This window comes from Bacillus rossius, chromosome 10, assembly GCF_032445375.1.
Source record: "Bacillus rossius redtenbacheri isolate Brsri chromosome 10, Brsri_v3, whole genome shotgun sequence".
In the NCBI taxonomy this organism is placed as follows: domain Eukaryota; kingdom Metazoa; phylum Arthropoda; class Insecta; order Phasmatodea; family Bacillidae; genus Bacillus; species Bacillus rossius.
This window is the reverse complement of record NC_086337.1, coordinates 2,418,673-2,435,289: the sequence shown is the minus strand read 5'-3', so window position 1 is coordinate 2,435,289 and position 16,617 is coordinate 2,418,673. Positions and strand designations below refer to the sequence as shown.

The window sequence follows — 16,617 nt, the reverse complement described above, 5'->3', positions numbered from 1 at the left end:
AAGTTTTATTAAAATTTAATTATTGTTAAAATTTGCTGTTGTGTTACAAATACCCGTTCACAATCCTTGCCATGCTATGGCGTCCTACCCCGTCCTTATGCCTGTAGGCATTACACATTTTTTGATGAATTTTTATTTTTTTCGTAAAAATCGGATAATAAATAAAGATTTTTAAGATAGCGTCCATAACGATAATTGATACAGTGGTGAGGTAATTCTTAACGACGTGCGTGGCATTAAATATTTTTATTACTTTTTACTGAGAATTTTTTAAATACATTAATAAATTACTGGTTTACTTTCGACGGAAATCGAACCGAGGACCGAAATCATTTGAATAACTTAACATTTGAAGTAGGCGTTTTTTATAATATTTTTTGGAATTTTTTCTGAATTTCTAGCATTCAAATTACGGATTTTAAAGATGGCGGCCATAATGAAACATGCAACATTAATAGTTTCCAATATGGCGGTTGTAACATAAAGTGTAACGATAACATAGTACTCTTCCAAGATGACAGGCATAACGAAACATGCAACATTTATATAATCCAAGATGGCGACCATAACATTAAGTGCAATATTGGTTTTAAATTTATATTTGATTTAATTTTTATTATTAAATTCGATTAATTAATTTTTGAGAGATTTTTAAAATTTTTCCTGATTTTCTATAATTAAAATTATGGATTTTCAATATGGCGGACATTACATCATGCTAACTGACGATATATATGGGGGGTCAGTCTGCCAGCGGCCATTGTGAGGGAAGGAGCCTGTCGTTTTATTAAGCACTCGTCGGGTTCGAACCGAGGACTTGTAAATGTAAGTTTTTTAAAAATATTTTAATAAATTTTATTAATTGAATTTTTTATAAATATATATTTTTTTTTTCATAAAAATCGGATAATAAATAAAGATTTTCAAGATGGTGGTTGTAAAGGAAATTGCAATGGTGACGTCTTAGTCCTAGATGACGTCAGCGACTTAGAGCAGCTATCTCTTAGGAATTTTAAGCCGCCATTAGGAGTTTGTGTTTTTAAAGGCAAAAACTTTTGAGGTTTTTCGAAATCCTAATTTTTGAGGAGGAAGACGTGAAATTTTTCCTCAAAACGATAATTTTTGAGTCATTTTGTGTCATTTTTAAGGAATTTTGAGGAATATTTGAGTCCAAAATGGCCGCCTGATGTCACAATCCATGATGGCGGTCATCTCCTCTGGCTCCTCATCTTAAACCCTGTGCCAGTAGCCCCATTTATATACTACTGCTAACACGTATTTGATTTCACCGGTCAACGAGAATACCAACATAAAATGGCCACCAACACAAGCCAAGGGATCCTCAGAGGTAATCCAAGGAGAAAACCATACGTACGCGATATCACAGAATATTAGTAATGGAGTGAAAACACGGTTACCTATCCAAATCAAAGGATCCGCTAATAACCAGGTAAACTAGTCAGGGATGGCGAAATTAGTAATGAAACGATAGTAACAAAACGTATAAACACGATTACATTCAAGGAAAATGAGCGTGAATTTTCACTAAACGAACCAGATGAAGCTGCAGTTCATTCAAATGAGGTCTTATGTCTGAAAATCATACTCACTGTAAATTGAGTCAGAATATCTATTTTATTGGATAGTGGTGCGGAAACCTCATGCATAATTGATGACTGCGTTTCAATGAATGAAAGTACAGGGATAAAACTGCCTCAAATAACTGTGCAGAGTTAAAAGATTTTGGGAGTAACGTCAAGGTCTAGTCCCATTATAAATCGACAAAACATTACTCGAAATAGAAGGCTTAGGTAACACAAAGCATGGGCCCGTGTTAATCGTAAAAGGTTTAGCCAAGCCCATTATTTTAGGTGTAGATTTTCTTATAAGCTTTTCCAAGTTTTGAAGAATTATCGGAATGTATTTTCAAGACAAGCCAGTGTTAAACAATGTTTATCAGGCCAGCATAAAGATTTAGCTGGGCGAACCCTTTCACAGAAAGTCTTACCCGATTCCCGCCAAGTATTTAAACGACGTGGAAGAATATTCATCTTTAAATTCGACTGGAAAGTGATGAAGCGAATGCCAAGCCCCTTTACCAACGCCATTCTATGTGTTAGAAAAAAGACGGATCAATACGTTTGTGTTTAGACGCACGCGAGATAAATCAAGTTACCGTCCGAGATAGAGACAGTCCGCGATACACCAATGATATTCTACAATTAGGTATAGGCTATAGCACACCATATCCATTTGATGACAAAGTGAAGAAGTTCGCATTCAAGACAGTGAATACTCCTATTTAGAATTCCAACAATGCGAAGCTGTATGTCAAACACAGTATCAAGAAACTATCGAGAAAAAAAAAACTATGTAGGAAAATGATCTGACTGGTCTCTGCTTTCAGTAAACCAATTGGAGCTAAGAATTAGTTCAAGACAATGCAGAACTAAATGTTTATTATATTTCTAACTTTCCCAAGTGTTCCTGTAGTGGCGTAGAATCCATGGAATAAATTTTATTTAAAAAAAAACATATTTTATTTCTTGAACCTTTCAATTTTATGGTAAATTTATGTGATATTTATTTAATTATTTTTTTTTGCTTTGACAAATGATCGTACCAGGGATAGGAATCAAATAAATCAATCACTGAACTAATGAGTGATTTTTTGATGATATTCGTAATTTTTTTTCTTCGAATTTCTAGCTAAATAATTCGAATTTTCCAAGATGTCAGACAAGACCGCCAACAAAATGGCGGGAGCCTTGTCAGTAAATACTGTAGTGGGTAAAAATTAAAACCAATATTGGCAGTGCTTTCTAGCAGACGATGTGTGTATTATGTGACACTAGAACTAACAAAGGAAAAATAATAAATATTTAAAGAAATATATATATATATATATATATTTATAGTATATTCTCGAATTAATGGTGAAAATTAAAATGCAAATATGTTTTTAGCATAAACTAGAACAACCAAAAATCATTTCAGGGGTTTAAACCATATAAAAAAACTACAAAGTTTTCTTTTTTTTCTTCCCAAATCTATTAAAACAGTTTTTTTCAGAGATAATTACCAGTGATATAAGTTTAGTTATGTATTTGGTATGAAATGTGAGCAGTTTGCATGAGAGCGGGGCGGCTGTGTCGCCACATGTGTGCACACAGCACGGCGAGCCGCACGCGAGACAATCGATACTCACGGCTCGACTTGTTGGATATGTACCAGGCACGCACAGTCCTCGACAAGCCGTCTGGCCTGTTCGTGTCAGCATGTACGCTGTAAGTACTGTTTTTACTAACCTAAATTAAAACTAAGTGTGTTGGGGAGGATTCCGGGTTAGGGAGGCAGACTAAGTGCGTCTCAGGCCGAAGCCTATATGCTCTAATCATGCAGGGTTTAAGCTATGCAGGAGAGGTAGCATGCATCGTGTGCTAGGAGGGGGATTTGCCAGCCATGGCAGCGATTGGCGCCATGACTAGCTCCCCTCACTGACTATACTAGACTATAAACTAGATAAGTTGGGCCCAGGTAAAACCTGCATAGACAGAGGGAAAACCATGGGCTCTGACATGCGGGATGCAAAATTTCATGCATTTTTGACAAGCAGGTTGATTACAGGAAAACAGAAGGATGGATCCGGAAGAAGAGTTGGACAGAGTAGAAAAGAGTCTATCATGGGGGGGGGGGGGGGAGGGGGGGGGGGGCTTGGACAAAGCTGTCCGCATTGGTTTTGGGTGGCACTGGTTGTTTCGGGGGCGACTTTAGTCGTTTCCCGCCGGACTGCCAGCCAGCCAAGTTAAATTATGAAGAAAGAAAATTATTTAGTTAAATTATTTAAGCTGCAATTCAAAATCTCACGCCTTTCAGAACACAGCCGGCACTGGAGGTGAGGCCTGCCAGGCGAGCGATGCCATAAGACATGAGAGTCAGCTCTAACACAACAGGCAGAGAACCCGAGGGGGTTAATTCATACACCTGCGTGCTTCGCACTATTTTGAATCTTGCACTATGGTTTGTTTATGGCGATTGTGTGTGTAGTTCGGGGGGTAGGGGAGGAGTTTCGCATGTTTAACGCGAAATGTTTAGTGTGACAACTGCTAAACACCGAGGAACTGCCAGCCACACAAGTGTATGTGTGGATGCCGTCAGGAGAGCGGTTGTGTTAGCTGCTGCACCCCGCCGCGCTGCCTCAGGAGTGCGGGTAGTGAACCTCGTGCGAGGGTAGTGGCAGCAGTGCCGCTGTAGAGGGTGGTTCACGTCTGAGCCCAGCAGCCCGGTGACTGCGCTCAGACCGATCCTCAGCACACCGGCTCCTGCAGCAAGTTTAGTTACACATTCTAATATGAGTCTTGTGTGAAATTTACACCATACAACCCATGTCTAGCTAGTCATTATAGTAGTATAGGATAGCCGGTCCGAGATCAGTGTTCAGTGTGTGGAGCCGGAGCCGATGTCGGCCATATTATATTGTGACATCACGGCGGCCATCTTGTATGGTTGTGTCATTGACCGTTGACCTCCAAAATTTGCCCAAAATTCCTCAAAAATCGCCAAAATTGCCATTTTTTTGGAAAACAAATTCCGCCAAAAAATCTCAAAAATTTTGATAAATTAAAAATTTCTCTTTTCGAGGGAAAAATTCCCGTTTCGAGGGAAAATTTCCCGTTTTTAGTCCTTAAAAATCCCAGCGGCTAGAAATGTCCATATAGAGGCTTAAGCATCCATGTCTACAGCCTCCGATAAGCCTCTGAAGTCATCATGGAATATGTCATCTTGGATTATGACGTCACCGTTGCAATTTCCGTTACGGCCGCCATCATTAAAATCTTTATTATCCGATTTTAATGGAAAACTATTTAAAATTTGTAAAAATTTCAATTAATAAAAATTTAATAAAAAATAATCAAAAAACATACTTTTTCGACATGGATATCGGAGTCCTCGGTTCGAACCCGGTGAGAGCAAAAAAAAATAAAAATGGCGTTCAATCCTTCCCTCACGGTGGCTGCAGGCAGACTGACCCACCACTTATGTCAAAGTATATATCGTCACTTAGTATGAAGTCATGTTCGCCATCTTTAAAATCCTTAATTTTAATGCTAGAAATGCGGGAAAAATTTCAAAATTCATTAAATAAATTGACAATAAATAAACTGATAGATTCTATTGATTCCCGTCATTGGTTCGATCCCTAGACGATGAAAAACATTTAATTTTATGTAAAAAATAATAATTTTGATAAATATTGATCAAAGTCCTAAAATAAGCATAGTTTCCAAATCAACCATCATCCTATAAGCCAGTACGACCGTCATCTTGGATATTTGTATTTATTATCCGATTTTAATGAAATTTTTTTTTAAATTCATTAAATAATTCACTCATTAATTAACAAATTGATTCGATCGATTCCTGTACTTGGTTCCATCTCTGAACCAAGCTAAAAATAAATTTAATTTAAATATCAGAAAAGTGTCAGGTTCGAGAAATAAAACACCGCAAGTTTATTTACAAACATAATATTTAATTCAAAATTTCTATTCTACTACAGGATCAGTTGCGAAAGCCAGCAATCTTATAATCATTAGTTCCGCATCGCTGTGAAATGACTAATTCTTAGCTCCAATCGGTTTATACTAGACAGAGACCAACCAGAACCTTTACTGACATAATCCTCCTCTTCTTGACAGAGTTACTGTATACCGTGTTTAACAGTTTGCTTCACATCGTCAGAATTGTAAATTACTGCTGCCGATGTCTTGAATCCACATTTCTTCACTTTTTCATCAAACACATATGGCTTTCCATATATACAGTCCAACCTCAAGTTATATTTCAAAGGTCCGTTTATTGCTACATCATCAGTAAGCTGATTGATTATGTACTGTCTGATATCATCAAGAAAATTACAAATGTCTTTCGACTCACCTAACGTATTTAGATAATAGTAGTCTTTCAATGTTCCACGAAATGCAGACTGCGCCAAGTAGAAGCCATTATCATTAACCTGTAGAGCACCGATCACAGTCTTAGGTTTAGTTTCATGTCCAGATGCCATAGCAATCGGTAGCTGCGCATCTGTTTTCTTGCTTGTACGCTTACGAGTCTCCAATCTATAGCGAGGAGTCGAAATTTCTGCAGGTAGTTCAGCAGTAGGCGCACGGACTTCACCTTAACAGTTTTTCGCATGTCGACGCAAATTATCAATTCGAGAAAACCATTCATAACACTCATCACAGCGAAACTTCATGCGAGAAGGATTCTTTGTACATTTACTCCTCTCATGTCTCCATAAAAAATGAGCAAATGCAAACGTCATATTGCAGTAGCTGCAAGGATACCGCGGTGATGAAGACGAGCCTTTCAGACTCGATCCAGATACTGAAGTTGCCGCCGTCCTACCATTTCCAGGCATACTCTTATGCACATCAATCATTCGCTGTTGTATAGACACCTTTACTTTCTGCCGTGCAACAGGTCCTTTGCATGTCTCCAAGTGTTGCTGCAAATTAGCATTTCTTTTAAATTGCTTAAGACATTTCTCACAGCCAAACATTTTTCGATAAATGTTCTTAACACATTCCCTCTTCTCGTGACATCGAGCATTGCTGTTGTTTGAGAAAATATTGTTGCAGTAACGGCACCTATGTTCGTTGTTTGTTGTCGAATCACCATCCATTGAAGTCGCCATCGAGGGCAAAACAGCGTTCGTCGAGGTTTCCTGTACAGCCAGCACTACCGGCATTAAAGTCTCTTTTGCTGGTGGTATCAGGACTGTTGAAATCTCCGCCAATGTTGACGTCGTATTTGTCAACGGAATCTGCTCCTTCTCCGTCGTAGCTGTCGTCAAGGTTCACGTAGACGATGCTACAACCTTCATCGAGTTCGTCGTTAAAGTCGGTAAAGATGCCATCGAGTTAGCAAGAACAGGTAATTACGTGACTAATGCACCAGAAGAAACAATCTAGGTGATCCGTACACCGTCGACGACAGTAACAAACTGAGCGACCTTCTGTCTAGGACTCGCTTATATACATGCACCGGATGGAATAATACACTAATCAAATCAAGAAAAGGAAGCACCGACAACGAAAAGAAAGTACCATCATCGAAAAGGCAGCACATTTCCATCAGTCATTGGCTACAACTGTCTTTTTCTCATCAACTCCAAATATATTTGGCTAGAATTCTACGAGTCTAAGAGACTATGAGGACACAAGGCTACGACTCTAAAAGAATCTAGCTGGTTACGAGTTATACATGGCTACGAGACTGCATGGTTAAGGACATCGTGGCTAAGAAACTACATGTATTTGAAGCTACAAGAATACAAGTCTACTCGGCTCCAATTACTCCAGCAGCATTATGTTATTAGATTTCATGACTACTTGTTTACATAGCTAGAAGTCTACGAGGATACTTGGCTACATAGCTACAATTCTACGAGGTCCCAAGACATCATGACTACGCGACTACGAGCCATGAGGTAAAGAGACTACGCGACTACGAATCATCAAGTTTACGAGACTGCAAGGCTACAGAGCTACAAACCTTCTAGAACACAAGTTTACGTACTGCGAGGATACAGGACTTCAAGTCTGCATGAGTTCTTGACTACGAAGCTACTCGTCTACAAGGCTCCATTTGCCGTATCTTTCTTCGACGGATTTTTCCCTTTTTCTCCAACTGCACCATCAGCTTTATGTTATAAGATTACAAGGCTACTTGCTTACGTAGCTTCAAGTCTATGTGGCTCCAATGCATCATGACTACGAGACTACGAGCCATGAGGTTACGAGACTATGCAATTGCAAATCATCAAGGTTACGTGATCGCGAGGCTATAGCACTATGAAGCTAACAGAACGCATGGTTACGAGACTGCTATTTTAGTCAGTTAGAAACATGAAGTTTCGTAGCCACGCGGCCAATTAGACAAGCAGTCTCGTAACCATGCGTTCTGTAAGCTTCATGGTCCTATAGCCTCGCGATCACGTAACCTTGAAGATTTGCAATTGCGTAGTCTCGTAACCTCATGGCTAGTAGTCGCGTAGTCATGATGTCTTGGGACCTCGTATGATTGTAGCTATGTAGCCAAGAAGCCTCGTAGACTTGTAGCTACGTAAACAAGTAGTCATTAAATCTAATAACATAATGATGCTGGAGTAATTGGAGCCGAGTAGACTTGTATTCTTGTAGCTTCAAAGACATGTAGTTTCGTAGCCACGCTGTTCTTAACCATGCAGTCTCGTAGCCATGTATAACTCGTAACCAGCTAGATCCTTTTAGACTCGTAGCCTTGTGTCTCATAGTCTCTTAGACTCGTAGAATTCTAGCCAAATATATTTGGAGTTGATGAGAAAAAGACAGTTGGAGCCAATGACTGTAGGAGCCAATGACTGATGGAGTCACTAGACTGATGGAATCAATAGACTGATGGAACCAATAAATATTGGAGCCAAGTAATATTGGAACCAAAGAATATTGGAGCCAATTACAAATGTGCTGCCTTTTCGATGATGGTGCTGCCTTTTCGTTGTCGGTGCTTCCTTTTCGTTGTCGGTGCTTCCAAATGTGCTGCCTTTTTCGTTGGCAGTGCTTCCAAATGTGCTGCCATTTCGTTGATGGTGCTTCCAAATGAGCTGCCTTTTCGTTGTCGTTGCTTCCGTTTTGTTGACAGTGCTTCCAAATGTGCTGCCTTTTCGTTGACGGTGCTTCCAAATGTGCTGCCTTTTCGTTAACGGTGCTTCTAAATGTGCTGCCTTTTCGTTGACGGTGCATCCAAATGAGCTGCCTTTTCGTTGGCGGTGCTTCCAAATGTGCTGCCTTTTCGTTGTGCTTCTAAAATGTGCTTCCTTTTTGTTGATTGTGCTTCTATTTTTAATTTTGTTTTGACTCTAGTATTATAATAAATTTTTCTTGATTTGATTAGCGTATTATTCCATCCGGTGCATGTATATAAGCGAGTCATAGACAGAAGGTCGCTCAGTTTGTTACTGTCGTCGACGGTGTACGGATCACTTAGATTGTTTCTTTTGGTACATTAGTCACGTAATTACCTGTTCTTGCTAACTCGATGGCATCTTTACCGACTTTAACGACGAACTCGATGAAGGTTGTAGCATCGTCTACGTGAACCTTGACGACAGCTACGACGGAGAAGGAGCAGATTCCGTTGACAAATACGACGTCAACATTGGCGGAGATTTCAACAGTCGTGATACCACCAGCAGAAGAGACTTTAATGCCGGTAGTGCTGGCTGTACAGGAAACCTCGACGAACGCTGTTTTGCCCTCGATGGTGACTTCAATGGATGGTGATTCGACAACAAACAACGAACATCGGTGCCGTTACTGCAACAAGATTTTCTCAAACAACAGCAATGCTCGACGACACTAGAAGAGGGAATGTGTTAAGAACATTTATCGAAAAATGTTTGGCTGTGAGAAATGTCTTAAGCAATTTTCAAGAAATGCTAATTTGCAGCAACACTTGGAGACATGCAAAGGACCTGTTGCGTTGCAGCAGGTAATGGTGTCTATACAACAGCGAATGATTGATGTGCATAAACAGGGGTGCCCACAAGGGGGGTAACGACGCAGACTGCGTCATTAAAATTTCAGGGTAAGGGGGGGGGGGGTTGTCAAAAGACGAGAGTAGTATAGTTTGGGGGCTCCTGCGTCCGGCTTCTGGCTGTGGATTGATGATTGTCGGTCCACCATCTTGGATTGTAACGTCACGGCGGCCATGTTGGATGCTGCGTAACGGGACACAATGTAACAGGACACAATGTAACGGTACATAACGTAACGGGACAAGTAGATCACGGCGGCCATCTTGGATCCACCATCTTGGATGACGTCATTTTGTTTTCTCGAACTTTCCGACATTTTGTTTTCCGCCATATTGGATGATGACGTCACCGTTGCAATTTCCGTTACGGCCGCCATCTTTAACTTTTTTATTTACTATCCGATTTTAATGAAAATTTTTTTAAAATTTTTCAAAAAATTCAAATAATAAAATTTTAATATATTTCTTTTTAAAAATTGTCCTTTTTAGACACGGAGCTTGGAGTCCTCGGTTCGAACCCGACGGGTGCAAAAAATAAAATAAAAAATGGCGACCGATCCTTCCCCCTGTGGTGGCTGCAGGCATACTGGCCCCCACCACTTTTTTCAAAGCATTTATATCGACAGTGAGCATGACGTCATGTCCGCCATCTTGTCTTCGATGTTGGAAACCATCATCATTGTATCGGTGGCGAGAGTGCGCTGGCGCCTAGTTAGTTTGATTCTTACCCGCTATAGTGCAGTAATCATTTATTACTGTGACACCCGCCATCTTGAAATTTGGCCGCCATCTTGAAAATCCGTAATTTTATTGCTAGAAATTCGGGAAAAATTCCAAAATTCATTAAATAAATCACTCATTAATTTACATATTGATTCGATCCGCTCATGTCCTTGGTTCAATCCCTGGTTGATACAAATCAACTTTAATTTTAAAAAATACCACAAAAGCATCAGGTTTGAGAAATAAAAACACCGAAAGTTCTTTTAAAATTTTTATTACATAAATTCAATACACTACTACAAGTACATAAAAAAAACACTGACAAATTACTAAAGCCTTTTTGGATTCCTCGATTCAAACAGTCTTCTTATTGTACGGACTAAGCCTTTTACATGACTTTAAATGTCTATCCGATCAGGTCTTCACCGCAGCCAGAGACGGACTGAAGTTCATATCACTTATATTAACTCATTAGCCGGTACAACACATGAGTCAAATCAATAACCATGTTCATTATATGTCTCGGAGCATTTTTTATAATGACGATGTAAGCTATCGAGACGTGAAATTAGTTTATTGCACTTATTGCACTGAAATTGTATTCTTTGAACATTATTAGAACAACCGCTTCTTTCATGTCTGCGAGCATTTGAGGTGATAGTAAATGATGCACCACAGTATTTGCACTGATGCGAAGTACGCTCTTCATTAATTGAAGAATCCATTGCTGATGATGAAACTTCAGCTGATGGTGGAATAGCACATATCGGTTCGCAAGAACAGGTAATTACGCGACTTATGCACCAGAAGAAACAAACTAGGCGATCCTTACACCACCGACGTCAGTAACAAACCGAGCGTCCTGCTGTCTAGGACTCGCTTATATACATGCACCGTATGGAATAATACGATAGTCAAATCAATTACAATTTACTAAAATACTAGAGTCAAAACAACATTAAAAAATAGAAGCACCATCAACAAAAAAGGAAGCACATTTGGAAGCACCTTCAAAAAAGGAAAAACAAAAGGAAGCACCGACAACGAAAAGGAAGCACCATCAACGAAAAGGCAGCACATTTGGAAGCACCGACAAAGAAACGGCAGCACCGCCAACGAAAAGGAAGCACATTTGGAAGCACCGACAACGAAAAGGCAGCACCGGCATCGAAAAGGAAGCACATTTGGAAGCACCGACAACGAAAAGGCAGCACCGGCATCGAAAAGGAAGCACATTTGGAAGCACCGACAACGAAAAGACAGCACCGGCATCGAAAAGGCAGCACATTTGGAAGCACCGACAATGAAAAGGCAGCACCGGCATCGAAAAGGAAGCACATTTGGAAGCGCCGACAACGAAAAGGCAGCACATTTGGAATCACCGACAAAGAAAAGGCAGCACCGCCAACGAAAAGGAAGCACATTTGGAAGCTCCAACAAAGAAAAGGCAGCACCGCCAACGAAAAGGAAGCACATTTGGAAGCACCGACAACGAAAAGGCAGCACCGGCATCGAAAAGGAAGCACATTTGGAAGCACCGACAACGAAAAGACAGCACCGGCATCGAAAAGCCAGCACATTTGGAAGCACCGACAACGAAAAGGCAGCACCATCGACGAAAAGGAAGCACATTTGGAAGCACAAGTTACGAGAACTAAGTTTTAGTTAGAAATCAGAATACAAGAAATAAAAACATTAAATTTTTATAATTCAAATTATTTATTTTATTTCTGTACATTATACAAATGCAAGTAAAAAAAGCCATTATTGTATGTAGCCAACTTTCCTCAGTTCTTTGAGTATGAAGGATATTTCTTTGATGCACGAATAGTTTCCTGCACAAAGCGAGCCATGTAGAAGTCTTAGCCGGTCAACCAATATGTTTGGATCTTTCCATGATGTGTAATCAATCTCTTCTACCACCATTTTACTTGCTTGTTTATTATAAATATTATGATCTCTGGTGTATTCCGTTTTAACACCAACCTCAGGGTTACTTTCATTATCGAGATAGTGATCATCACAAGCTTGATCAGATTTATTTAATATATCTCGTCGTTTCCATCGTTTCGGTCTCAGGTCACTGACACAGTCTTCGATCTTTCCCGCTTTAGCTTCTTCATCACAGTCTATGTCTTTGTCAACAGCCTCAGAGTCGCTGTAGCATTCACCGTAGAAGTCATCATCTTCACCCAGATTACCGTAAGAATTCGATGCCGATGATGTCGAAGTGTCTTCATCGTCTTCATGCTTCCTTTTTAGGAGTCCATAATTTTTACAGAGTAGGAAAGATCTACTTGAATTCGGCTGGAATGTATTCTCACTTTTCACGTTAAGGATTCTTTCATTGTCTTCATTCTTCCATAAATCATCATCATCATCCTTCAATTTAAGTTTTTTGTCGAGATCGGAAGAGCCGCGAACATAATCTCTCCTAAGACAAGGAAAATTATTGTCGTAATGCAAATCGCTCTTCCTTAGCCTAGTAGAGCCATCGTTGTCCTCTAGCTTGTACGCAGGCTTGGCGTTACAAGTTCTGTCATGTCTTTTTAAGCTCTCTCTCCGCGTAAACGACTTGCTACATCTAACACAACTTATCATATTACGTAGTGGATTTTTAACACAGTCATTCTTCTCGTGTTGTCTTCCATTCTTTCTCAAGATAAATTCTTTGCTCCAAAACTTACACCTGTGTACTTTCAATACAGCAACAGTCACCGAATCAGGATTCATATTAGTTACTGAGACTATTGTCAGATGCAAACTGAGTGAATTAAATTAGATACATTACTTAAATAGAATTTTCTAAATATTTCAACAGCAAGAATTAAGTTACCTCATACAAAAGAAATTGTTTCATGTGGTTTCGATTATTAGCATGAGATGTCGACACGTGTTGTGTTGAGTCATAATTTATTTAGTTCTTTTATGTGGTATGCGGAATGCTCACTAACGTTCACAAAACAAGGATGGCTTCGATAGACATCAAGGAGAAGGAAGTTTGTTTTTCATGTTAATGCTTCTCAGCTGTCTCAAAGCATATTATTTGTCTGAGTAAAGTTATTATTTTTTAAATCCACCTGATAAAAATATTGTATGTTCTGATTTATTGACAGAATTTCACTGATTAAATGTAACTCTGAATAGAAATGTCATGACTCAGTAAGTAAAAAATTCTTCATGCAGAGTTAGATCTCTCACAAATAATCAGGAGCACTCGGTGAAAATCATCAGATGTCTAGCCAGGAATAATCAGAAACACTTGGAGAAAGCCATCAATATAATATCAAGATTAATCAGAAGCACTCGGAGAAATCCATCAGATGTCTAGTTAGGTATAATCAGAAGCACACGTAGTAAACCGCCATAATATTGTCAAGAATAATCGGAAGCTCACGGAGAATACCACCATAATATTGTCAAGAATAATCAGGAGCACACGGAGAAAACCACCATAATATTAACAATAATAATCGGAAGCACACGGAGAAAACCACCATAATATTGTCAAGAATAAGCGGAAGCACACGGAGAAAACCACCACAAGTTTTCTTTGATATCATAAAAATACAGAAAAAAATATTTAATAAATAACAAAAAAAATTAATAAAAAATTTTAAATGACAAAATAAAATACAAAAATACATAAACAGATTCTGATAGCTTGTGAACTTCTCATTGTTGAGCAAAGATATATTTCTAGTACAAGCCAGAAGTTTCATCATCAGCAATGGATTCTTCAATTAATGAAGAGCGTACTTCGCATCAGTGCAAATACTGTGGTGCATCATTTACTATCACCTCAAATGCTCGCAGACATGAAAGAAGCGGTTGTTCTAATAATGTTCAAAGAATACAATTTCAGTGCAATAAGTGCAATAAACTAATTTCACGTCTCGATAGCTTACATCGTCATTATAAAAAATGCTCCGAGACATATAATGAACATGGTTATTGATTTGACTCATGTGTTGTACCGGCTAATGAGTTAATATAAGTGATATGAACTTCAGTCCGTCTCTGGCTGCGGTGATGACCTGATCGGATAGACATTTAAAGTCATGTAAAAGGTATAGTCCGTACAATAAGAAGACTGTTTGAATCGAGGAATCCAAAAAGGCTTTAGTAATTTGTCAGTGTTTTTTTTATGTACTTGTAGTAGTGTATTGAATTTATGTAATTAAATTTTTTTTAAAAAAACTTTCGGTGTTTTTATTTCTCAAACCTGATGCTTTTGTGGTATTTTTAAAATTAAAGTTGATTTGTATCAACCAGGGATCGAACCAAGGACATGAGCGGATCGAATCAATATGTAAATTAATGAGTGATTTATTTAATGAATTTTGGAATTTTTCCCGAATTTCTAGCAATAAAATTACGGATTTTCAAGATGGCGGCCAAATTTCAAGATGGCGGGTGTCACAGTAATAAATGATTACTGCACTCTAGCGGGTAAGAATCAAACTAACTAGGCGCCAGCGCACTCTCGCCACCGATACAATGATGATGGTTTCCAACATCGAAGACAAGATGGCGGACATGACGTCATGCTCACTGTCGATATAAATGCTTTGAAAAAAGTGGTGGGGGCCAGTATGCCTGCAGCCACCACAGGGGGAAGGATCGGTCGCCATTTTTTATTTTATTTTTTGCACCCGTCGGGTTCGAACCGAGGACTCCAAGCTCCGTGTCTAAAAAGTACAATTTTTAAAAAGAAATATATTAAAATTTTATTATTTGAATTTTTTGAAAAATTTTAAAAAAAATTTCATTAAAATCGGATAGTAAATAAAAAAGTTAAAGATGGCGGCCGTAACGGAAATTGCAACGGTGACGTCATCATCCAATATGGCGGAAAACAAAATGTCGGAAAGTTCGAGAAAACAAAATGACGTCATCCAAGATGGTGGATCCAAGATGGCCGCCGTGATCTACTTGTCCCGTTACGTTATGCACCGTTACATTGTGTCCCGTTACGATGCATCCAAGATGGCCGCCGTGACGTTACAATCCAAGATGGCGGACCGACAATCATCAATCCACAGCCAGAAGCCGGACGCAGGAGCCCCCAAACTATACTACTGACGAGAATATATATATATATATATATATATATATAATTTACATACTTATAGCTTCTAATGTGAAAATACGTTTCTGGTGCTTTGATAATTGAAAGGGATCTTGTATATCAAATTGGCAACCCCGCACTTTCCTCAACAAAAGCAGTTTGGCATCTGACGGTTCAGGATGGTCCCTATCCCCGCTTCGACAATAAGCGCACACACGCATATGACTAATATTATTATTATTTGAAAATTAGTTTTAATTAATGCAAAATGTGACAAAATATAATACTAATAAAGTATAATATTAGAAAATCATTGAGAAAATGGCACAAAAAATTTCGGGCGGGGGGGGGGGGGGCCCTTATTAGGTACCGTGGGGAAGGGGGGGGGTGAGTCATAGTGTATGGGGGGGGGGGGGGGGGTGGGCACCTCTGGCATAAAAGTATGCCTGGAAATGGTACGACAACGGCAACGTCAGTATCTGGATCGAGTCTGAAAGGCTCGTCTTCATCACCGCGGTATCCTTGCAGCTACTGCGATATGACGTTTGCATTTGCTCATTTTGTACGGAGACATGAGAGGAGTAAATGTACAAAGAATCCTTCTCGCATGAAGTTTCGCTGTGATGAGTGTTATGAATGGATTATTCGAATTGATAATTTTCGTCAACATGCGAAAAACTGTAAAGGTGAAGTCCGTGCGCCTACTGCTGAACTACCTGCAGAAATTTCGATTCCTCGCTATAGATTGGATACTCATAAGCGTACAAGCAAGAAAACAGATGCGCAGCTACCGATTGCTATGGCATCTGGACATGAAACTAAACCTAAGACTGTGATCGGTGCTCTACAGGTTAATGATAATGGCTTCTACTTGGCGCAGTCTGCATTTCGTGGAACATTGAAAGACTACTATTATCTAAATACGTTAGGTGAGTCGAAAGACATTTGTAATTTTCTTGATGGTATCAGACAGAACATAATCAATCAGCTTACTGATGATGTAGCAACAAACGGACCTTTGAAATATAACTTGTGGTTGGACTGTATATATGGAAAGCCATATCCGTTTGATGAAAAAGTGAAGAAATGTGGATTCAAGACATCGGCAGCAGTAATTTACATTTCTGACGATGTGAAGCAATCTGTTAAACACGGTATCCAGAAACTCTGTCAAGAAGAGGAGGATTATGTCAGTAAAGGTTCTGGTTGGTCTCTGTCTAGTATAAACCGATTGGAACTAA

General features: G+C 39.2%; 1 protein-coding gene across 1 annotated transcript in view; it reads left to right on the top strand.

The window, feature by feature from the left end:
- Positions 1–3,252: 3,252 nt before the first annotated feature.
- The window catches only part of LOC134535628 (sodium channel protein Nach-like), a 180,817-nt gene continuing 167,452 nt past the window's right edge, over positions 3,253–16,617 (top strand). The window contains exon 1 of the mRNA XM_063374806.1: positions 3,253–3,287. Within this exon, the coding sequence (XP_063230876.1) occupies positions 3,279–3,287 (9 nt within the window). The 5' untranslated portion in view covers positions 3,253–3,278. The remainder of the gene's footprint in view (positions 3,288–16,617) is intronic.